This window comes from Rhinatrema bivittatum, chromosome 1 (assembly GCF_901001135.1).
Source record: "Rhinatrema bivittatum chromosome 1, aRhiBiv1.1, whole genome shotgun sequence".
Lineage (NCBI taxonomy): Eukaryota > Metazoa > Chordata > Amphibia > Gymnophiona > Rhinatrematidae > Rhinatrema > Rhinatrema bivittatum.
This window is the reverse complement of record NC_042615.1, coordinates 55,810,204-55,834,191: the sequence shown is the minus strand read 5'-3', so window position 1 is coordinate 55,834,191 and position 23,988 is coordinate 55,810,204. Positions and strand designations below refer to the sequence as shown.

The window sequence follows — 23,988 nt, the reverse complement described above, 5'->3', positions numbered from 1 at the left end:
GTGTATGTTACTTTTCATACCTTGGACTGCAGGAGAGCTTTATTGTTCTATTTGGAAAAAATAGGCGTATTTTATTTATTTATTTATTTATTTGTTGAGTTTTATATACCATCGTTCGGTGAAGCCATCACAACGGTTTACAAGATTCAAAAGGAAGTATCTTAACATATGTGAATTAAGGGTAAAACAGGAAACATATATTCGAAAATGAGCGGATAGAGGGGATCAGAAAAGGTAAGGATTAGAGGGGATAGGAAGGGGTGGAAGTGCTACCGGGGGGGGGGGGGGGGGGGGGGAGAGGGGAGGTTTGAATAGGAAGAGTGGGGAAAGGAGGATTTGTACACACTTTTTTTTTTTTACAAATTCACCCATGCCAGCGGAGTAGCAGGCCAGCGGTAATAGCAGTGGGGCTACGAGCCAGGGAAGTCAGTTTAATTCCCTTCCAGGCAAATTAAAAAAACAAAACAAAAAAACTTAATAAATAATGTGAACAATCTGTTAGAGCCCGGAGAGGAGGAAGTATGGTCCAGAAAGCTTAAAAAAAAAAAAAAAAAAAAAAAAGGAAGGAGGGGATAATAAAAAAAAAAAAAATAAAAAAAAAAAATAAAATGGAGCACTGGGCCACAACAAGGGACACTGGGGATGCAGTCTCCTTACAGAGGGACGTTGGGCAAGCCACGTACCTTAAGAAAAACAGTGGACAGCCTGGATAACTATAGCAGTAAGGCCTGTAACCAGGTCTCGGGGCCATGGTTTATACCCCAAAAGACCCACCGGTGGCTCAGGGATCAGAGGGAGCCACTTATAAGCCACAAGTTCCACGGTTCACATTCAGTCTCTGCATTAAGCTGGGCAAATATAAAAAAAAAAAAAAAATGTATTCATTTCCATCTTGTTCACAGGCTACCTTTAAAAATAAGCAATATGTCATCTAGTCCCGATAGTAACATCTCAGTAATAGTTACAAAGGGGGGCCAAACAGACTAGTCGAAAGCTACGATCAAGGCGTTCCGCAGGGGCCGGACAGAATAACGAAACCATGCCGACAGCAGGGCAGGAGAGTGTCTGTGGCCGAAAGAGAACAAGAGCGGGGAGCAGTGGAAGAAAAAGTCGTGAAGGACAGCGACATGACAGGATACGAGGGAACCTCAAGCAAGCGAGGCAACGCCAGCAGTCAGCAGGATCATGGAGACGAGTAGAAGAGGCCACGATGTTAGGGCCGCAGCAGCACACCTCCGAGAGGGCGATGGCACCGGACACATCACACCAGAGCACTCTCGGAGGCCCACAGCCACAAGCCAGCGGGATGCAAGGACAAGCCGGATGCAGTAACCAGATGTACCCCGCTTGGCAGAACCCAGACAGCATTAATTGGTACCCAAGAGCACCATGTGGTCCCAGTGCTCACAGCCCATTCCCAGCATGGAACCAACAAGGGAGGCCATGGGATTGCCGACCGTATGGAGGAATGAGTAGCCAACACTTCTTCCAGCCACCATGGTGGTCCTGGCCAGAACCGCCACAAGGGCCATACACCAATCAAGAAGGGGAGGGCATGCTCAGTGAGCAGCATCCTCTAACAATGAAAATGGAACAAGGACACAGGAAGGAGGCGACAAAAGAGGAGTAGTGGAAGCAGATACTAGTGCTACATCATCATTGGGGGAAGGAGCGAATGGCGTGGGGGCCCAGAATGACAAAGGAAGACGGCAAGAGAACCAAAACACAGAAGAAAGAACAAACACCAGCCAAGAAGACCAACCACAACAGATGGGAGACAGCAATGCTGGTGAGCATGGGAATAAGGTCGGGGGGAGCGGGCAGAGGACGGTCTCTGCAGGTGCGGAAACCAGCTCGGGGTCAGTGCAAGCGCAGGACAAGTTCCACCTCGGACAGTTCTTCTTCCACATCATCGTCAGACTCAGCAAGCGGCAGTGACCTGCAAACAGCAACCAAGACAGTGGACAAGGAGACCAGGGGTCCACCCGTGCTTTCCACATTATCAGAACTAAGGGAGGGAGTGCCCAAACAAATGTGAAAGAAAATCCAAAAAAGAAAATATATAGACATATTTAGCATTCGGCATGGGCGACGCAGATCGGATGACAGAAAAAAATCAAAGGACGGTCCAGCATCAACGGAGAAAGACAAGAATTCCAAAGAATATCGTTAAATGGATAAAGGCTTTCCTACACATGACAAATGTAGTGGGACATTGAGACTCGTCACAATATGGACGCATGTTGAGCTACGCAGTCAACATCTTCCAAGCATACCAAGAGCACGATGGTTGGGCCTGGCTCAATTATGATGAAAAATTCCGGGATAAAATGGAAGAGAACAGGTTCATGGCATGGGGAACCCAAGATGTCAGCCTATGGATTCAGGAGATGATGTGAAAAACGGAGCAAGGAATACGCCCAAGAAACAAGAGAAGGCCATCACCCAGTAGGTTTTCAGCAAGGCAAGCCCAGTTGTAGGATAACACATATTGGCAATATAACAGAACATCATGCACTTTCCAAGACTGCAAATTTAAGCACGTGTGTTGAGCATACACAGCTCCGCATCCCCTGTCAAACTGCCCTAAAAAACCAGGGGGTAAGGCTAAAGAAACTGAGACATGGCAGTTCGAGAAAGCGTACTCGCCCATCAACCTAGAAAAAATGAGACCATGGCTGGAATTATACCCAAACCGACAGCATGGAAGTTAACGTAAGGTTTTTTGCAAAGGATTCATTATCCCTGTTCAAGGCCAGATAAAGAGTGCAAAGAATGGCAATGCACAATCAGCAACACGGCATGCGGACATTGTGCAAGAGAAGTTGGAGACCGAATTGGCACTCGGCCAAATGGCTGGTCCTTTCCAAAAATAACCATTTAAGAACATGTCTTTCACCATTGGCAGTCATTCCTAAAAAAGAAAAAGGAAAATACCGTCTCATTCAGAATTTCATACCCCCTGGGAGAGTCAGTGAACGATCAATTGCTGCAAGAAGAATGCACGGTGCAATACGCATCCTTCGATTCGGCGGTAGCGCTACTGAAGAGCATGCGGAGCGGGGACGTTGATGGCAAAGGCTGATACAGAATCTGCTTTCAGGCTTCTCCCAGTACATCCAGAGAGTTTTCCGTTGCTGGGGTTCACATTCAAAAACAAATTTTTCTTTGTTAAATGCATGCCAATGGGATGTTCAGTCTCATGTGCTTACTTCGAGCTGTTCAGGTCATTCCTGCATTGGGTAACAGCAAAAAAGACAACTTCGGAAATCATCATCCACTACTTGGACAACTTCCTATTCGTGGGACCAAGAGACTCAAGCAAATGTGACAATTTGCTAACAGAATTCCAGAAGATCGCGAGGGAATTCAGAGTACCATTGGCAGACGAAAAAAACCAGTCCGGCAACAATAATATCATTCCTGGACATTGAGTTGGATTCCAACAGAATGTTAGCCAAACTTCCAGAAGAAAAAGTTGAAAAACTCCACAAGATAATACAAGTGGCATCAGCAAAGAAAATAACTCTGCGGGTTGTGCAATCCATTCTGGGAGCATTGAACTTTGCATGTAGGGTCATTCCCATGGGAAGGGCATTTCATGTGAAGACTTGCAGCAGCAGCAGCCGGGATACGACAACCTCACCATTTCCTACGAGTCTCAAAGGAGATATGCGCGGATTTCAAGATATGGAAAGAGTTCCTCGACGACTTCAATGGCGTATCTGTTATACAAGGGGCACCGCATTCCAACAAGGATCTGAACATTCACACATGCATCTGGAGGTTGGGGTTTTGGGGCCATTTGCCAAGGCACATGGTGTGCAGAACCATGGCCAGCGGAATGGATTTCCCTTTTTACTGTCTCATTGCATAGCTGAGAAATATGTCCATGTGAAGTGATATACTTGTACTGGGTAGGCTTACAGTCACTTGGGTGTGCCAAGACACAGCTAACACCACAGACTCCACCAGTTTTACAGCCATTGCTGTATCCATTTTCCAACTGGATCCAGATTCACAGGACATGTTCACCCAGTCCTGGTATTGATAGTCAAAGTTTTGCTTGATAAAGATATAGGGAATCAGTCCAGCAGGTATGTTGCAAAATAGGTTACAATAGTCCATGAAAGAAAACCCAAGACCAGCAATTAAACAGCAAAGATTCAATAGATCCAGGTTGTGAAATATTTGAGACATTAGTCCTCTGACTCGGAACTGTGTTTCGCTAGGGCTGCATTGGGAGGGACGAGTTACATATAATATATCAGCGTTGCCCCATTGAAAGAAGGCTCCCATTCAATCATATAATCATCAAATTAACATGGGTAGTTATGGCAAATGAGGAATTGTGCAAAGATTAGGTAGTGAGGCCAGTTTAAGCAAATTGCATGTGGAGGATATGCCACTTGATTATGCACTAGTGAGATAATTTTGCATCAAAGGGCCACTCAAGGTGGCAATGAAAGCAAGGACATTCTGCTAAGAATAATGTTACTCAATACTTTCTGGGGGGTCGTCAAGGAGTCGATATGCAAAGGGAGCTTAGAAATATTAGAGACAATTTTGACAATTTAATTTAGAAATATTAGAGAGAATTTTGACAATTTAATTGCAGCCAAAACTGATATAACATGACTATAGGACTGCCCTGGCTCTGCAACCATATGCAATCCCAGCACGTATTGGTTTCCAAACCAGGACAGCATTTAACAGTCCTGACAATTGGAGGGAGTTGGCAACACAACTGCAGACATCAGAGTGGTGGTGTACCAGGCCTTGCCTTACAGCCTGGGGTATAGAACCTCTGGTACCCTAATGCCTTTCCCATAATGAGCACAGCTCCTTCCAAGCTAGCATTCTTCTTGGTGGTTGCATGCACCCTGACATAGTTGCAGCATACTACACCTAGCTACCCTGTTTCCCCGAAAATAAGACATCCCCCGAAAATAAGACCTAGTAGAGGTTTTGCTGAATTGCTAAATATAAGACCTCCCCCGAAAGTAAGACCTAGCAAAGTTTTTATTTGAGAGCATGCCCGTCGCACAGAACACCAGAGCATGCAGCTGTGATTTTTTTTACCCTGCAGGATTCACAGTTAGTTGTCATCACAAACCAGCATAACCAGACAACTATTCAGAATATAATAAATGTTCATTTTTTTGTTCAACAATATATGTGAATTCTTCTTCATGGAAAAATAAGACATCCCCTGAAAATAAGGCCTAGTGCATCTTTGGTTGCAAAAATTAATATAAGACACTGTCTTATTTTCGGGGAAACACGGTATGCTATTTAGAAATTATAAAGTGCAGAACATAAGGGCCTTGGCAGGCGGCATCATGTCATATAGCTTCCATTAGGTTCCATTAGGTTCCATTAGGTTCCATTAGGTTAGAGAGCCTTCACTAGGATGCATGTCCCACCCTGTGAATGCCTGATTGGGAATCACAAGTGAAGGCAGGACACCATCTATTTCCAATGACCTCTGACATGTCACTGTCACACTATGGTTTCTAAGCACTCTTACAACACCCACATCTCTCCTGAGCAAAGGTTGACGTTGTAGAAGGCAATGGTAAGGTGTGTTGCAATCTGCAGCCTTCAACTCTCCCGTCACAAGTAGGCTTACTCAGATATGGAGATGTCAGGGTGCAGCAAAGGACTTGGCCGTTATGCCTCATTGATAGTCATGTGATGCAACTGTAGGGATGTATATATATTACCAGAAAATAGGTAGAGTATTTACCTTTTAACTATAGCTAGTATCTTACAGTCCAGCAGGCATCTGTGAGCACTCTAGCGCCAAACAGTTTGCAGATAATTCCCTTTCCAAAGTCACTTCACACGTTTCCATGCTTTCATGCTTGCAGGCCCTTGTTGATCCACATGTCTGTCATGACTTGTGGTGCATGAGGAAGAGCTGCTATCTTGTAGGCTGTGCCTCATATGGTGTCTGTCACTTTTATGTCAGGGTGCATGCAAGAGAAGTTGGAGACCGAATTGGCACTCGGCCGAATGGCTGGTCCTTTCCAAAAATATGTCTGTCATGACTTGTGGTGCATGAGGAAGAGCTGCTATCTTGTAGGCTGTGCCTCATATGGTGTCTGTCACTTTTATGTCAGGGTGCATGCAAGAGAATTTGGAGACCGAATTGGCACTCGGCCAAATGGCTGGTCCTTTCCAAAAATAACCATTTAAGAACATGTCTTTCACCATTGGCAGTCATTCCTAAAAAAGAAAAAGGAAAATACCGTCTCATTCAGAATTTCATACCCCCCGGGAGAGTCAGTGAACGATCAATTGCTGCAAGAAGAATGCACGGTGCAATACGCATCCTTCGATTCGGCGGTAGCGCTACTGAAGAGCATGCGGAGCGGGGATGTTGATGGCAAAGGCTGATACAGAATCTGCTTTCAGGCTTCTCCCAGTACATCCAGAGAGTTTTCCGTTGCTGGGGTTCACATTCAAAAACAAATTTTTCTTTGTTAAATGCATGCCAATGGGATGTTCAGTCTCATGTGCTTACTTCGAGCTGTTCAGGTCATTCCTGCATTGGGTAACAGCAAAAAAGACAACTTCGGAAATCATCATCCACTACTTGGACGACTTCCTATTCGTGGGACCAAGAGACTCAAGCAAATGCGACAATTTGCTAACAGAATTCCAGAAGATCGCGAGGGAATGACAGACATGTTTTTGGAAAGGACCAGCCTTACAGTGAGGTTACAGTGAGGTTGACAGGTCTGCTCAGACACTGTGAAAGATCTGCTCTGTGCATAGTATTATTGCTAGAGAAACTGTTGTCAGCTGAACAGTTAATGAGCCTCCAAGCTGCCTCCATAGTAAGCGGGGCATAGTGCTGAATGCATAGGCATACTGCTCACAGAGGGCTCATGTGGTTGCCATAATGGCTGGTGGCCTTTCAGTGTTGGTCTCTTGCCAGTCACAGATTTTCCTCTTAGAGGAGCTGCTCCATCCCCTTTATCTACTGGAACTGTTTTTGCAATACCAGCTCCAGGGATGCCTCCTAGTTTAGAGGCTGAGGTCATGACTGCATTAGAACCATCAGAAATAATTCTGAAAGATGTATGGAGAATAGTAGCGCATATAAAGTCGTCAGTTTCTAATTCTGTTTCTCAACTTTGCCTTTTTGTAGCAGACATTTCTTCAAAATTAGAGGAGGTTGATTCTAGACTTGATAGTAATTTGGATTCTCAATCTATTATGACTACTTCTTTGCGGTCCTCAATTGAATCATGTATAAAGGATAACTTGACTCTCCACTTTAAGTGTGATCAAATAGAAAATAGATTAAGATCTAAATTTACGGCTACTACATTTTCCGAAGACTTGTTTTTTGTCTGGTTTAGAATTATTTCAAAAGTATGCGACTGAAATTCTTCAATTTTCTTCTGATGGTTTTTTCCTTGTCTAATTGTTTATATTCTAGACCAGTGGTGTAGCCAGAATTGATTTTTTGGGTGGGCACAAGGTTAACATGGGTGGGCTTAAGGCATGCAGGTCTGAGACCTGCTAGTTGTTTTCTTATTGATAAATAATGCCATATTATAAATAAATACACCTGTATTTATTATAAGAATTTGTATTTACTATTTATATTTATTATTTAGCCATTAACATTGTTCTGTTACCACTTGGTACTATTTCTCTCCTTTACCTCAACTCTAAGATCCTACTAAGTTAGCCATGTTATTTATACCCAATTGTTGGATGTAATTGTATATTTGTTTAATTGTTCAATCTGTTTGATGTAATTTTCTGTTCCTTGTTCTGTGTAAACCGAAGTGGTATGCACAAGTGCATGAACTCCGGTATATAAAAGCCTTTAAATAAATAAATAAAATAAATATACTGCACCCTAGAATGGCTTTCTAAGTAATTTGCAACAGCCATTATGCATCATGCGTGAAACTTTAAAACATTTTGCCTCAATTATTTGAAGCACTTACCAGGATTAAAAATTCCTTATTAATCAGAATTTATTTTATATTTATTGCAATTTATAAATGCACAAGTATAGAAAACAATCAGATCCAATCATGTAATAAAACAAAACTTAATGTATTCTTTCATTAACCATCTTTGCAGAAAACCAGAAATCTTCAGAAATACAATAAAATATAAGTAATCATCAGAACAAGTGCAGCGCAGAGCTAGGGCAATTCACATTACAACTAACATGAAAAAAAAATTTCAAATTCTGGTGTCACCTCAGCAAAAAATAACCCTCCACTGCTATTTTGTGAAGTAACACAAACTCTTGCAAAGAGGCATCTAGAACCTTGCCATACAGTCACAGCATTGACTCTCAGGATTCAAATAACAGCAACCTTATGAAAAAGCAGCAATGCAAATACTACACCAGGCCCTAGACTAGAACATTAATACATCACCTACTGGAATAACAGAACAAGCTGGACTACTGCTACAGAGAAACTACACGCTAGCAGTCACACAGACAGGCAAAACAGAGACCGATCTTTACCTAATATAGAAATAAGAGGTCACAAATTAGAAACAGAAACATGCAGATAAAACCAAAATAGCCTGAGAAACTAAAGTCTCTGAACAGTGGAATACTGAAGAAAGAGCAAAATACAAAAATATAAGAAATGCACATTCCCAAAGATGGCATATCTAACATCTCAAAATAATTTTTTTTTTTACCTTTGTCTAATCTTTGTATTTCTCTAATCAGTTGGTCCTGGTTTCTTTTTCCTATTTTTTCCCTTGTCGCTCATTTCCTAATTCCTTTTCAGTGTCTGTCTTCTACTATTGTCTTCTTCCCTTCCACACACACACACACACATACACGCGTTCTCTCACAGACTTCCTCACACACTCAAGCTTTCACTCTCATATGCTCCCCCCCACACACACAAGCTCACATTCTCTGCAGACACACATACAAGCTCTCACTTTCTTACCCCTCCTCAGGCTTACACAGACACACATCCAGGCACCCATTCTCACCCACAAACCGATGCTCCTATTCTCACCCACACACACACATATTTAAGGTCCCATTCTCACCCACATATAAACACATTCAAGCACCCATTCTTACCCATATTCAAGCTTCCATTCTCACCCACACACAAACCCAGGCTCCCAGTCTCACCCACACACAAACCCAGGCTCCCATTCTCACCCATACATACATATTCAGGCCCGCGCACAGCTTCCACTTCCTCTCCCTCCCAAGTCCCAGCATGATGGGGCTGCGCTCTCGAATGCCGGTATATAAAAACCTGAAATAAATAAATAAATAAGTAGGAAAATCAGTTAGCCTCTCCTGCTGCCACCGGCCTCCTGCTATCTTTGGGCCGTACGGCCCACTGATCTTCCTGCTTGGGGGGGAGGGTGGGGTGGGGGAGGAAGCGGAAGCAGGTGTGCGGTGCTTCTGCTCCCTCCCCCCCCCCAAAAAAAATAGGAAGATTGGTGGGCCATATGGCTGCAGGATCGCTTCCCCATGTGTGCCGTGCAAATGCATGGAATGGTGCACTGGCCATGGGTCCTCCTCTTCGCTGCACGGAGATGGGGTCCCGAGACGGCCTTGCAGGTCCGGTGCTCCACTTTCGGTTCCAGTTGGATGGCCCTGGGTCCAAATTGGATGGGTAGCTGCCCACCCGTGGCTACGCCACTGTTCTAGACAAGTAAAAAGAAGTAGCAGTGAATGAAGGTATTCATATTTCCCATCTTCTGCAGACATCTGATAATATTGCTACTCGTTCCACTTTTGTAGTATCTTTCTTGCTTCACGATAAGGAGCTTTTTATTCAACAGTACTTTAAGTATAATGATTCCTCGTTTTGTGGACATGCTATACAAGTGTTTCTGATGTTTCTAGGGAAACCAGTATAGGAGGAAAGCGTTTTTGAATTTGAAACCTCAGGTTGTAGCCATAGTTGCCACATTTTTAGTAAAATTCCCCGTAACTGTTTAATTGAACACCAGGGGAATACATTTATTTTCTTTGATCCCACTCACTTGGAAACCTTGATTTTAGATAGGTTCACTTAAATTGTACTGTATTTTTGTATCAGAGAAGCTATTGTCTCTATTGATGTGGAATTTATTCAAATATGTGTTTAAATTCTGGATTTATCTTTTCCTTAAATGTATTCAAATTTTCTTAGTTTTGTATATAATGAATGATTAAAACTTAATAAAAATAAATTAAAAAAAAAAAAAAGTACTAGCAGCTGTACTTGCACAGAGATTGAATGGGGTAATGTGATACTTGATTTCATTAGATGAAATGGGATTTATAAATGGTAGAGTCATCTATAAATTTGATCAAGGTGTTATCTGCCATTTTTCTGACAGCTAAAGAGTCCAGGCGAGGTATGCTTCGCAGCCTTCATACTGAAGAAGACTTTGCTAGGGTTGAGTGGCCTTATTTCTTTTGGGTTTTGAATAAATATAATTTTGGCCTGGCTTTCTTAATGTGTTAAACGTCTTTATAATGTGCCCATGGCACAGATACTGGTAAATGGAACTCTGCCAGGTGCTTTTGGTTTAAATAGGAGTACGAGACAGGGGTCCACTATCCCCTCTTTTGTTTGTGCTGTCCTTAGAGCCATTGGTTATTAAATTGAGGCAACTGAAAGTTTTTGAAGGGATACAGATTGGAGGAAAAATGGTCAAATTGAGCATGTTTGCAGATGCCATGCTGCTCTTCGTGGGGAATCTGGAGAATAATTTGATTCAAATTATGGAGGTTTTAGGCTCATTTCGCCTGTTCTCTGGGTTTAAGATAAGTTATACTAAGTCCCAAGCTTTTCTCCTAGAACCATGGGAGAGGTGTGAGTGGGAGGGGACATTTAGTTTGGTCTGCTAGGGAATTTGTTGCCAGAGGATGTGGTTAGTGCAGTTAGGTTAGCTGTGTTTAAAAAAGGATTGGATAAGTTCTTGGAGGAGAAGTCCATTACCTGCTATTAATTAAGTTGACTTAGAAAATAGCCACTGCTATTACTAGCAACAGTAACATGGAATAGACTTAGTTTTTGGGTACTTGCCAGGTTCTTATGACCTGGATTGGCCACTGTTGGTAACAGGATGCTGGGCTTGATGGACCCTTGGTCTGACCCAGTATGGCATGTTCTTATGAAATATCTGGGGATTAAATTGTCATGCTCTGAGAAGGTATAGATTAAATATTGGGCAGGGGCTGGGTGATATAGACCAACTCCTCAAAAAGTGGCGACATTTACCTTTGTCACTGCTGGGTAGGTGTGCTGTGGTTAAAATGGTCATCTTGCCACAGATGCTATATTATAATCATAAGTTACCAATATGGATTAAGCAGAGGGATATAGATAGATTCCAGTTTTGGCTCACAACTTTCATATGGAATAGTAAAAGAGCTAGGGCGAGTTTTCAAAATTTGAGAGTGAGGAAAGAAATAGGGCTTTGTTGTGATAACTGATTTACGTATTTATAATGTTGCCTTAGATATGACCAGGACTGGGTGCCCCCAGGGTACTAAGTTTGATCTAAAGGGACTGGGAATAGAGAATTCCCAGTGGGATTGAGCTTATGGGTGTGTGTGTGTGTGTGTTTGTTTTTTGTTTTTTTTTTGAGTGGAGGGGATCGGAGATTGATGTGGAACAATTTTTTGAATTGGACTCGCAGGTGATGCTTTCCAGAACTGCAGGAAACTTGGAATCTACTGAAGAGCCATTAATTTGCATATTTGCAGGTTAAGCACTACTGTTTGAGTCTTAGCAGAGGGCAAGAGGGGCATCTTGCCTTTTCTGAGGAGGAAGATACCTCTTTTGACACAGTTCCCAAGTTTATCAAAATATCTGTGTGGGTCTCTTCTATTTATAAAAATATAAAAATGCCACAATTGACTACACTAGCTTGGGTACTGATCTGGGTATTCCATTGGAGGATGAAGATTTCTCAAGCATTTTTACTTGTTTACAAACATTTTTCAGCTGTAAATTTAAGGGAAATACAGTTCAAACTGATTCATCAAAGTTATATAACCAGAGTGCGGGCAGCAAAAATGAAGCTCTGGGGCAATATATGTCTAAAATGTGGGATGGATAGTGGCTCCTTACACCACATGTTTACTGGCTATTGTAAGCTGTGGGAATTTTGGGAAAAAGTATGAACTATTATTTAAAAAAAATTCTGGTTTGTACTGTTGATTGGACAGTGAAACTTCTGTAACTGCATTTATTGAGTAATGGAATGTGGTTGCAGTATTACGGAATGAAGTTTTTGATCATACCTGTTCTGTTGGCAAAAAAGTTATTTTATTAACTTGGAAAGGGGGCAGACATTCCTGACTTCAGTGTGTGGACAGAATGGCATGAACTGTGGAAGACTGCAGTTATAATTAAACCACGACAGGTGGTGAAATTGAAAAGTTATCCGCAGTTATGGAAGAAAGTACCCAAGACTGTCATTTTTATGGAATAGGATGGAAGTACTGGAGAAGGGTGCATGTTATGGTGCGAGTGTGGAGTGTGAATTGGTGTGGTAGTGAGTATGTCTGGGAAGAAGAAATTGAAAAGGGTTGTTAGGTATATGTAACTAATTTGACTTATTCCGTAAAGGTTATGGTGGTTTTTCATGCTGGCTTTGTTTTCTGCATGATTTTATATTGTCACATATGACTCAGTTATTAAAAAAAAAAAAAAATCATTAACATTGAGCTTGATGGGGCCTATTGATTAACAATGCACGGTAGCATAATTAGATAAGTAGACTGCATGTGTGATTTAAATGTTTCAAGTTATGATTTTGATTCACAGAATTCATGTTTTGGCTTCAGAGGTAGCAGATGGCAAACATGAAATTGATTTATTATATTATTTTTGCTAGTAGGGCCAGCTAATAATTTGTCAGCCCAGCCAGTCACTTCCATACCAGGGGCCCATAACCCCAATTCAGAATCAAAGAATGCAGCGGGAGCACAGGAGTGGGCACCCAGGAGATGTGAGCACTCCCTGCACAGCTCTAGCAATGCTTTTGGCAGCTCTCAGCCATGCTTATTCGACCATGATGGCACCCAAAGGCTTTCAGAGTGGTGCTGCAGGGAGGGGAGGAACAGGGAAGGCAGTAGCCCATCCCAAAGACAGTGGGGAAGCTGACATTTATTTATTTAAACATTTCTAGGCTGCCAATTACATTTCTTGGCAGTTTACAATAAACACGTTCATAATCATCAAAACAAACATGTCTTCAAGAACAACGTGAGCCGCGGATATGCTCCCAACATCAGGAAGCAGCTCAATGTCTTTTATAGGTTGGTGTCCTGGGCACCTGTGCAACTGGCCCTCCCCTTAATCGGCCCTTTTTTGCTAGTGACTTTTAAATCTGCTTGACCAATTACCATGCATAGGTAAGTATAATTAACCATAAAATCATTCGTATCATCTACAGTCTTTGACAGTAACTTCTGTGGTCACTTGCAAAGTAGTCATCTGTCAGTCTGTTCCTCTCTGGTACTTAATTTTTTTATTCAGTAAGCCACTGTAGCAAAGAGCTAATGGGTGAAAAGTTGCATGGTTGGTGTCTTCATAACCTTAACAAGAAATTAGGAGCTTTGCCCCCACTTGCTTTGCTTATTAGCCCCACCGGTGGACCCCCACCCCCACTGTTGTGCCTAGGTATTACAGGACAGGAATGGCTAAATGAGGTGCCTGCATGATCAGAGCCAGAAAACATTTTTTAAACAAACCCCAAAAAAGACTAAATTAGTTTACTCAGGCCTTCACAAAATGTTGGATATGCATGGAGAGCTATCTTTCAACAATAGTTATTCATGGTCAACCCTCCTTTGCTAACTCCAACCAGGAAGGGAGTCTGTTGGGCAGCAACTGGCAGTCATCTGAGTGGGAGATTGCAGACTATATTGACAGCAGTTGAGAAGAGTGATCCAGAGGAAGAAGTTGAGTGACAAAGAGCTCTTTGCTCTGGTATACTCCATCCTGGCTCTCTTCTTTTAGATGCAGGAAGGGGTCTCTGCTCAATCAGAGTTGGGTCATACCCTGGGCTATCCTTAGGTGTTGGTTCATAGGGCTTGTTACTATCACCCTCTGCTCCGGGAGCGTGTGTGTGTGCAAGCGCCTTCTTACTTTTTTCTTTTGGTAAATCTCAGAAGCATGTGATTGGGTAAATTGCAGAAGCCTTCCTATCTACTGCTATCAGTCACACATTGATCATATAATACCCAGAGATGAAATCTGAAGGGATAAGCTCCATTTTACTGTGCATTGTTTAATCATTTTTTTTAATGTGAAAAAAAACATTGAGGCCCTAAAGAGAGAGTCATTGTAGCTCCTGAATCATAGGTATCTTTACTTCGGTGAAGAAAAGGGCAGCTGTATTCTCTGGTCAGTGATACGAGTGCAATTACTGTATTGGATTTCTGCTGTTGACTTAATTAACAAACATACCTTGCCTTTGTACAGCCATTCTACAAAGACGGTAATGGACTTTGTGAACAGCAGTGACAATGTCATCTTTGTGCACAATACAGTTCACCTCCTCTCTCAGGTTATGGACAGCATGATTATGGCTTGTGGTGGGATACTGCCTCTGCTTTCTGCAGCTACATCTGCTACGGTAAGGCTTTTACATTGTGTGTGTGTGTGTGGGGGGGGGCACAGCATGTGTCAGGCTTTCTTCGCAAACAGGAAATCAAATTTGATTTTAAACATATGAGCTGTAACTCTTTATTTACTTGTTTTTGGGGTTCTTTTTTCTTATTTTAACTCTGCAATTTCCTCCTGCACTTCTGGTGCTTCCAGCTCAGTCAGAACCAGAACTGGGTTCTGGTGCCATGACCCTTCATTTGCAGCTACCTGGGAATTTTTCTCTCCTGCTTTAAATTCTCTCCCAGCTGTAGTCCGGTCACTGGAGCCAACTGTCTTTGCCTAGGAGCCATGTATCAGGGGGTTCCTTCTAGATCTCTGCAATTATGGGCCATAAAAGTGGTCACTAGATGTCACCATTGCATGATGTCTGATACTTCCCCTCTCAGTTGCTATGATCGCTGCTTTTGTAGCATCCCCAGCTGGCCTGAAGAGCGGAAACCCTGACTTGGGAATTGAATTAGGTCCTTCCACATGAGCACTGGGCTGGCCCCATGAGCTATAATTCTGAATAGCGGTGGACATGTCTGGCTCAGTTTTGTCATTTATTTTTCTATTCAGTATGATCAGTAGTTTGTTGCTTTATGGACTTTGTGTGACAATGCATTTGTAGGTCTGTGATTTTAAAGCCTTTCAGTGGAGGTAAGGGTCAAATACAGTTACAGAGAGAAAATCATGATTGTTTTTTAAAGTACCATTAGTATGGAATTCAATTTTGGGTGATATAGCCAATGGTTAACTCAAAATCATGATCCATTCCCTTCAGATTTATATTTCATTCTTGAGAGAGGGCTTGGTTCATTGTGCCTTTTCTGTGTCCATGTGCAAAGATTTTTGTAATCTCCTTTTTAACTAGCCCCATCATTATGAATCAAAATAAAATGTATTAGTTGCTCTGCATCATCCAGAGGCAGCTTTTAAACTATAAAACTGGTCGTCCTAGTTTCTGTAATAAAGTTCCTGAACCTAACACACAGCTTCCACAAATTCATATTTGTCTTCTGTATCTAGACTAGATTGTATGCGCCATGGAGCAGGAATAATCTTACATGTGTTTTTACAGTGCTACATATGCCTTAAAGTGCTATATAAGTGAATTATTATAACATATATATAAAGTATGAATAGGATGGATTTAGGCAAAGAGAATTTAAAAAAAAAACCCAAAAAAACCACCATAGGACTTGAATATAATAGAATCTAAAATCTTCTATGGAAATAAATACAATATATTAGTACATAAAAGCAATGACACCTAGGAATAAGATCAGTAAGTGAGGATACAATAGAAGGTAAATAAGCTAGCTAATACTTTGAAAGTTATATTGCTACTTTATACAGCCAACCCCAACTATCTTTTTTAATACTGTAAGTTAAAGTTGTCATCTAGTTTTTCCAACCAAAGCACATTTTAAAAAAATGTGTATGATAGTAAGCACTTCTTTGCAATTTTGAGAAATATCAAACAGGTTTGCCATAAAAAGAAATTGTGAAAAGCATCTTATTTTCAGGTGATTTATGAAATATAAACAGTTATCTGGGAAAAGCAGCAGCCTAGGTATAAGCTGAGAGGGCTGACTAGCACTTTCCCTCACTGAAAGAGCAGGGAGAGGGGCAGAAAAAAACCCCAAACATCTTTTGTTCTTTTTAGTTGCTTAGCTCTGATATTTATTTATAAACATTTATAAATCATAATCCAGATTTTATAATAATGCCTTCCAAAATGATGTAGAACAAAATACAATTAAAACAATAAAAGCATAAAAACAAACCATTGCAATTCAATAAAACCAATCTATAAGAAAACAAAATAAAATCTATGTCTGCTGCTTGTCTTAAATAAAATTAATCCTTATGAATCTGAAATCATCAACCAGGCTTTCAGCTTATGATGAAATTGCATTAAATTAGGAAAGAATTTAATTTAATCTGATTTTGTTATAAGCTGAAGACCTGGTTGATATTCAGCACTTATTAAACAAATAGCATAGAGCTATTTTCAAGCTCTAATATGATTAGCTGGTTAATTCAGACTACTGGTTCAGAGGCTATAGCTTGAACACTGAGCCAGCAGCGGGATTACTATTTGTACTTCACTCTTAACCTTTGCAGTTATTTTCATCCTATGTATTTTGGATATTTGTTTAACACTAGTGTGTGATACTGCATTGGACATGTTTTAATTGTAAATCTTCATGTTGTAAGATATTTGTTTGTTCTCTTAATAGCATGAATTGGAAAACATTGAACCAACACAAGGGCTGTCTATTGAAGCTTCTGTAACATTCCTTCAGAGACTGATTAGCCTTGTGGATGTGTTGATTTTTGCAAGCTCTCTTGGTTTCAATGAGATTGAGGCTGAGAAGAATATGTCATCTGGAGGAATTTTACGCCAGTGCCTTCGGCTAGGTAAGATGACAGAGATATATGATGGCATGGATTTTTTAGTTTTCAGCAGTACAACTTTTACTTAGCATTCAGAATATATATTCTTTGACAGTTAACAGTTGGCCTACTTTACATCAGATGCTCAAATCATGGAACCTATCAGCCCTCTTTACAAGATTTCAGAGCCTCACTTGAGTACACTGAGTTCCTCCAATAAGCAGCGTCTAGACTTTTGCTGGCACCAACACAGATCTTCACAATTTGACTTGCAACAGGGGTCTGAGTCCCAAATAACTTGTAACATACAGCAACTCTTGATATAGCCCATTATTCGTTAAACAGAGTCCTGTCGCTCGCATCCATGTGGCAGAGAGAATTAGTTTACTTCATCACCTCTTCTCTTCTATTACTACTTACTACGACTACTACTACTTAACATTTTTATAGCGCTCCACGACATACACAGTGCTGTACAAACATAGAAAAAGACAGTCCCTGCTCAATAGAGCTTACAATCGAATAATACAAACATATAGGACAAGAGAGGTTTAAAGGAAAGAAAATTAGTCAAGACTAAAAGCAGACAATCAGACATAAGATTTCAAAGCAGTTTCAAAAAGGTGGGTCTTTAGATGGGATTTAAACATGGCAAGAGAGGGAACCATGACTTTCCAGTTCAGTTAGACTGTTCCAAGCACACAGTGCAGCCAGGTGGAAAGCACGGAGTCTGGAATTGGCAGTAGAGGAGAAGCGCACGGATGGGAGTGACTTATCCGACGAGCAGAGTGCATGCGAAGGGGTGTAGAGATAAGAGAGGAGAGCCAGTGAGCTACTGCAGAGTTGAAGGCATTGTAGGTGAGAAAGAGGAGCTTGATCTGTATGTGGGGAGCGGATAGGGAACCAATACAATGACTTTAGAAGAGGGGCTATGTGAGCATAGCAACTTTGGCAAATTATGTCATGCAGCTGAATTTATGACAGACTAGCGGACCCCTGCCACGCGTTGCAGTGGCTGAGTCAGATTCTTTGTCCTCCCTGCCCCTTCCCCTTGCTCATTTAGCTCAGTCACTCATCCTCTTCCCCCTTGGTCACTCCCCCCCCCCCTTTCCTTCCCTTGTCCCCACTTAAACTCTGTCCCCTCACACTCACCTCTCCCCTCATTCTTCTTCCCCTGACAGTTACCTCCCTCCTCATTCTCCCTCCCCTCACTATCACCTCAGTGACTCCCCACCTGGTGAGGGCTGTTTTGTAACCTTTCGGAGATGGTGCACATTTTGTGTATGTGTGTGTGTGCGCCCTCCCCCTTTGCACCCCAAAGTAATCCCCACAGAAACGTTGTTTATATGTCTCCCCCCCCCCCCCTGGCCGGCGAAATAGACTAACCCACAAGAGTTGCAGAATCTCGGAACTTCCCCCTGCCCCCCCCCCCCGAACATGGATGCAAGAACATCCCCACGCCCCCCCCCCCCCGCAGACCCGACGATACCTTTCAAAAATGGTAGTTGGAGGAGCGGGCGTTCGTTCTGGCATGGAAGTATTGGCGTCAGGCCCTCGAGGTGGAGCAATGGGAGCAGTTGTCTCGCTAAGATACTATGGGCGAAGGTGTGCCGGTTGCCAATTCGGAAAATGGCGTCGACGGGCCCTCGCCCTTACTATGTCACATGGGCTACTGCCGCTATTGGCGTTTTTGAGTGTCCTAGTAAGGGAAAGAACCGTCGGCGCCATTTTGATTGCTGGCAGCCGACAGCCGTAGTGTATGCGGTGTTGCCCCCCCCCCCCCCCCCCACTGGAGCAGCTCGAACTATTCTGCAGTTTTCCGTGCATTCTGAGGTTGAGGGCAGTAAGTAGAAAAGTCATGTGCGTGAGGGGTGAGGGAGGGTGTTTGTGTGTGAGTTCGTAGGGTGTGGGAATTGCAAACATGTGGCATGTGAGTGGCCTCCCGGTGTAGCATGCTGGTATTTAGTGGGTTTTTGTGTGTTTTTTGAGGGTGTGTGAGATAAGTACAATTGGCATGTGTGCGGGTGTGTGAGGAGGGTGGATTTGTGTCTGCTCGGAGGGTGTGTGAATCGCAAACATTGGTCACGTGTGTGTGGGGTGTGAGCGTTTGTGCAAGGTGTAAGAGCTTCCGCTTACGTCCACCAGATGTCGCTGTTTTGTGGAACCAATTTTTAAAACTTTTTTACCATCCCCCGGTGTGACATATATGTAATGTAAGTGTAGCAGATCCTTGCCATATGTGAGGTGGATGCAATTTCCTCTGTTTGAAATCTACCCATATCAGCAACTCCTTTGACAAGGGGAAGCACAATTCGAAATTGCTACATTAGCTCATGAAAGTACTGACCAGATGCTGTCGAAATTTATCTCCAATGGCTTAGCAGTGGCAGGGGTTTGCTCAACAGCTGCAAATTCATCCAGCTGGAGGTAGAAGAGCACTTCCTGCAGAAACCTCTCTCTCAGTGACACTGCTGAGATGGCTCCCTCCTGCAGCATGTCTATTCAGGTCTCACTTCCCTCAATAGGGGTCACAGATGCTTTATCATTCTGTCAGCTTCCCCAGCAAGAATCCCGGTATTGGAGACTGAAGTTGGGGAGGGGAAAGAGTGAACTTGTTCATCTGGGAAACAGTCACCTCCACCCGAGACTCCAACAGGCTTATCTCTCCTCAGCAATTGCTCAGACTGACTGTTTATTAAGAAATCCAGCTTTTGCTGACAAAGTAATTGGGAGGGCAGCTCTGAGAGGAAAATTATTGGTCTACCTTTATATTTAAGGGGCATAATTCAGAGGATTAGAGAGAACAAACGCTGCAGTGAACTGTTATGCCGCCATCTTGATGCTTCCACCTCTTCCATGGTTTTAAAAGAACAAACCAGCCAGGACAAACTTTTTGTCATTGTGTGATGTTTGATAGTATCTTGGTTGGTTGATTGTGCTTTCAATAAACATTTAATAATAATAATAATAATAATAATAATAATAATAATAAAAAAACAAAAACAAACCCTGCAGGGGCCATTATATGTTACTTGGCTTCTATTGTATGTTGCTAGGATTGCACTTAGTTTGTTTCACAGTTGTACACTCCTTTTTAGGGTGACTGACTAGTCCTTACAACCCAACTAAAGAAAGCACCAACGAGGATAAATAAGATTTCTCTAAAAATTGGTTTCAAATTATGAATAAAATGCAGGTAAAGAATATTGTAGTCATTTGAAATTTGATTGGAAATAGTTGAATTACTTTCCAACTTCACACCCAGGATAAATGCCACATCTACTAGCGGAATTTCAATTCATAGAAGCCTTGATGGTTGGCTCTACTGCTCACAAGTTTCAAACTTGTGCCAATTCAACCCCTTGTTTTGTCTGTTAGCATGTTTGCAATATGTGCACACATTTTTCTGTGTAATTAATAGCCTGCCAAACGGCTGATATTGAAGGCATATGCAGCATAAATAAGTTCATATTCTCGGAAGGACAAGGACTTTGTCAAGAAAATATAAAAAGGATGGTTGCATGGTATTTCAATTCAAAACAAAAATGACTTCACAATTATAATTTTGTAAATTAAATATCTTGAGAAATTATTTTTGCACTTGGTAAATCTTGTATTTGTATGTAGTCTAAATAAATAAAAATTGAGGTTTTAAAAATATTGACATTTGCATAGTGAGAGAAGTGAATCATTATGCAAAATTATACAAATCTGTTACAGAATCTTGAAAAATCTTCTGCAGGCAACCAGGGGCTATAGATATAATGTATTGATGATGAATCCTGGTTAAGAAGGTTTGTTTGATCTCCTCCACATGCTGCTTACTGGATAACTGCATTGCTGATCTGCAAGTGAATGATCTGTATACTTTAATGGGCTTGTGATATGCTGTGTGGATGATTGTTTGCACATATTGCAAGTCTTGTTTTTCTTATCACCGTATAGAGTACCTCTTGGGCCTATTTCCTGATGGATGATTGTTCCTGATGAGTAAATTAGAGTGATTAAGATGTTGATTATGAGCTATGATACAGATAACATTTGTTTAATCCATAAGTGTAGGTTGTAGAGCTTTGATGTCCTTGAAACGTGATAGTGTGAGGTTGTTGTAAGTAGTGACAAGATGCACATGGTCAATCTCTTATCTGTATAGACTTAGATTTTCTCTGGATACTTGTATGGCACAAAACATAATCCCCATCAGAGGCCAATTTTGAGTAGGCTGGAAGACTAATAAAGCATTGTTAATTCTAAATTGACAATAACTCCCCAGATTAAATCTGCTCTTAAAACTGAATTTTACAAATTGTGCTTATTGTGTTGTATCAAGCCTTTGTTATTTCCGGATGCCTTTCGTTCGGTTGTACAAGCCCTGATCTTTACTACAATGGATTACTGTAATACTATGTATTTGGTAGCCCTACTAACAGCTACCAAAATGGTCCAATTGCTCCAGAACGCTGCCACTTATTTGATATCACAGACTCCTAACCCTAAGACATCTAAAACCATTTCTCAACCCTTATGATTTCAGAACTGTCCTACAACTACTTATTTTCTCTACCTTCGATTACTGCAACTCCTTACTAACTGGAATACCTTATTCAACCCTCAAACCACTCCAGATACTGCAGAACTCAGCTGCCAGAGTCCTAACAGGAACAAAAAGAAATGAACACATAACACCCATATTGACATCACTTCATTGGCTCCCAATTAAAGCACGTATTGCATACAAATCAATGACCATCATTCACAAAATTCTAAACAATGATCATCAAGGACTAAATACCTTAAAAATAATCCCCCAGAATTTTCCAAGAAACCTATGCTCTAATAACTCAGGATACTTAAACATCCCCCCCATCAGAGATGCACATCTGGCAACAACAAGAGAGAGAGCCTTTTCCATTGCCTCCCCTAAACTTTGGAACTCCCTACCTAAAGATCTGAGAACCCAGCACAACCTAAAAACGTTCAAAAAAGACCTAAAAACATTAATGTTTCACAAATGCTTCACTGACCTTCATACTTCTGATCATCCCATCTCACAATTGAATTTTCATCAAAAAACCTCAGAATAAGTTCTCTCCAACCAGAGCCTACATACCCTCCTTGTCCCACATAATAATAATTTCTGGACTTGAAATGTTTAACTTCTGTTTAATATCCACCTTGTTATACTTGTTGCACAACTGTTAAGAAAATGTATATTTAGTAAACTGTTATGATGGCTCTACCAAATGATGGTATATAAAACTCAACAAATAAATAAATAAATAAATATCCGGCAGTATTTGTATTTAATGTCTATTTTTGAGTGCTATATTTGGATATTGAATGTTAATCTGTACGCTGCTTAGAGCCTTGGTTAAGTTTTCTATAAATAAATAAAATATAGACCAAAGAAGCACAATTGGGGAAAATATTGACTTCCTTATACTCTCTCAACTTCCTTTGGCTGAGAGTTTGAGACACTTACATTTCAAATTAGGATATTATAGTTTTGATTATTGATTTATATTCCACTTTTCAGTGTTTTGTAGCAAATTTAATTCAGGTACTGTAGGTATTTCTCTATCCACATAAGGGCTTACAATCTTAGGGCCTGATTCAAGGTATTTTCCCATAGACATAGAATGGGTGAATCAGGAAGTAAGTTTGTACCTGAGGCAATGGAGGGTAAAGTGACTTGCCCAAGATCACAAGGATCAGCAGTGGTATTTGAACATTGTAGCCTGCTGTTCTAACCACTAGGTTACTCTTCCACAGATTAAGACAACTGATAATTTGTTGGGTTTGGTTATCTCTTTGCTTGCCAGTGGATCAGTACTAAAAATATTGACATTTCTAGTAAACTACTGACTAGATTGGGGAGAGCAAACTGGGGGCTTGAACTATCATGAAGGGGGGCATACTGATTGCCCAGTCAGGGAAGAAAAAATGTCTTCATTGTTGAATCTTGGTGCCTTGGAGGCACTGCATGCTCAGGAGTGCGGAAGTTGCCAAAAAATAGTGACACTGAAAGCTTGCATGACTTAGCCATGCATCTGTTTTGGTGGGTCATTAATAGGAGCTGCTTCTGCTGTGGTGGGAGCAAGTGAAGAGCTGCTTACTCTGTGGCAGAATTGGACATGGGAACAGCCACTAACAGTGTTCACAACCTAGGAAGATCTACCCTCAGGCCTTCAGCCCAGGAGGAGTTTCTGCTGTTGTCAGGTCCCTAGTAAGGGACAAAAATCACAGCTGTTGCCTGCCGAAGGGGAAAAAAGAGGTGAGGTTGGGAAGGGAAGTGGGAAAAGAGGCCAGAGGAAATCAGGAACTGGAAGGGAAAGAGGGTGGGAAAGTGAGAATAAAGGCAAATAGTGTAAAAAAAAAAAAAAAAAAAGTAAATCAAAACATGAGAAGATGAGCGAATGATAGCATGCGGGGAAAAAAGGGGCAGGGGGAGCGATAGTGAGCAGGCAGCCACATTGCGGCGGTATGTTTTCGCACTATTGCCCCTGTAGCACCAATGAAATAGGTGTAGGTATTTCCGGCGCTACTTCTGGTGATGTGTAAAACATCACCTGCAGCACTACCAGCCCCTCATTTAACTAAAACCCAGCCCAAACTCCTCCCCTTTCCCTCATTTACATTTTAACATCACGATGTGTTAATGGCCCATCGCGATTTGAAAAATGACCTGGTAAAAAAAAAAAACAAACAAAAAAAATGTAAAAGTTGGGTTAGTTGGATGGAGTTTTTCTCAGCTCCTAAAAACTTTTGACTGGCATCTTAAGTTTTTTTTGAAGAGTTTTCCATCCTTTACAATTTTGGTGTGTGTCTGAATATAGTGTGGAGTGTGTCTCTCTGTCAGAGGTGTCTTTTTTTTTTTTTCAATCTAGGTGTGGTGTTTCTGTCTCTCTGTGGCATGTCTGCCTTTGCGTGTGGGGTGGCTTTGACTCTCTGTGTTTGGGTAGAG

General features: G+C 41.5%; 1 protein-coding gene across 1 annotated transcript in view; it reads left to right on the top strand.

The window, feature by feature from the left end:
- LRBA (LPS responsive beige-like anchor protein) overlaps positions 1 to 23,988 on the top strand; it is a 1,658,631-nt gene that overhangs the window by 434,453 nt on the left and 1,200,190 nt on the right. The window contains 2 exon segments of the mRNA XM_029605291.1: positions 14,457 to 14,610; positions 16,868 to 17,048. Coding sequence (XP_029461151.1) covers positions 14,457 to 14,610; positions 16,868 to 17,048 — 335 coding nt within the window.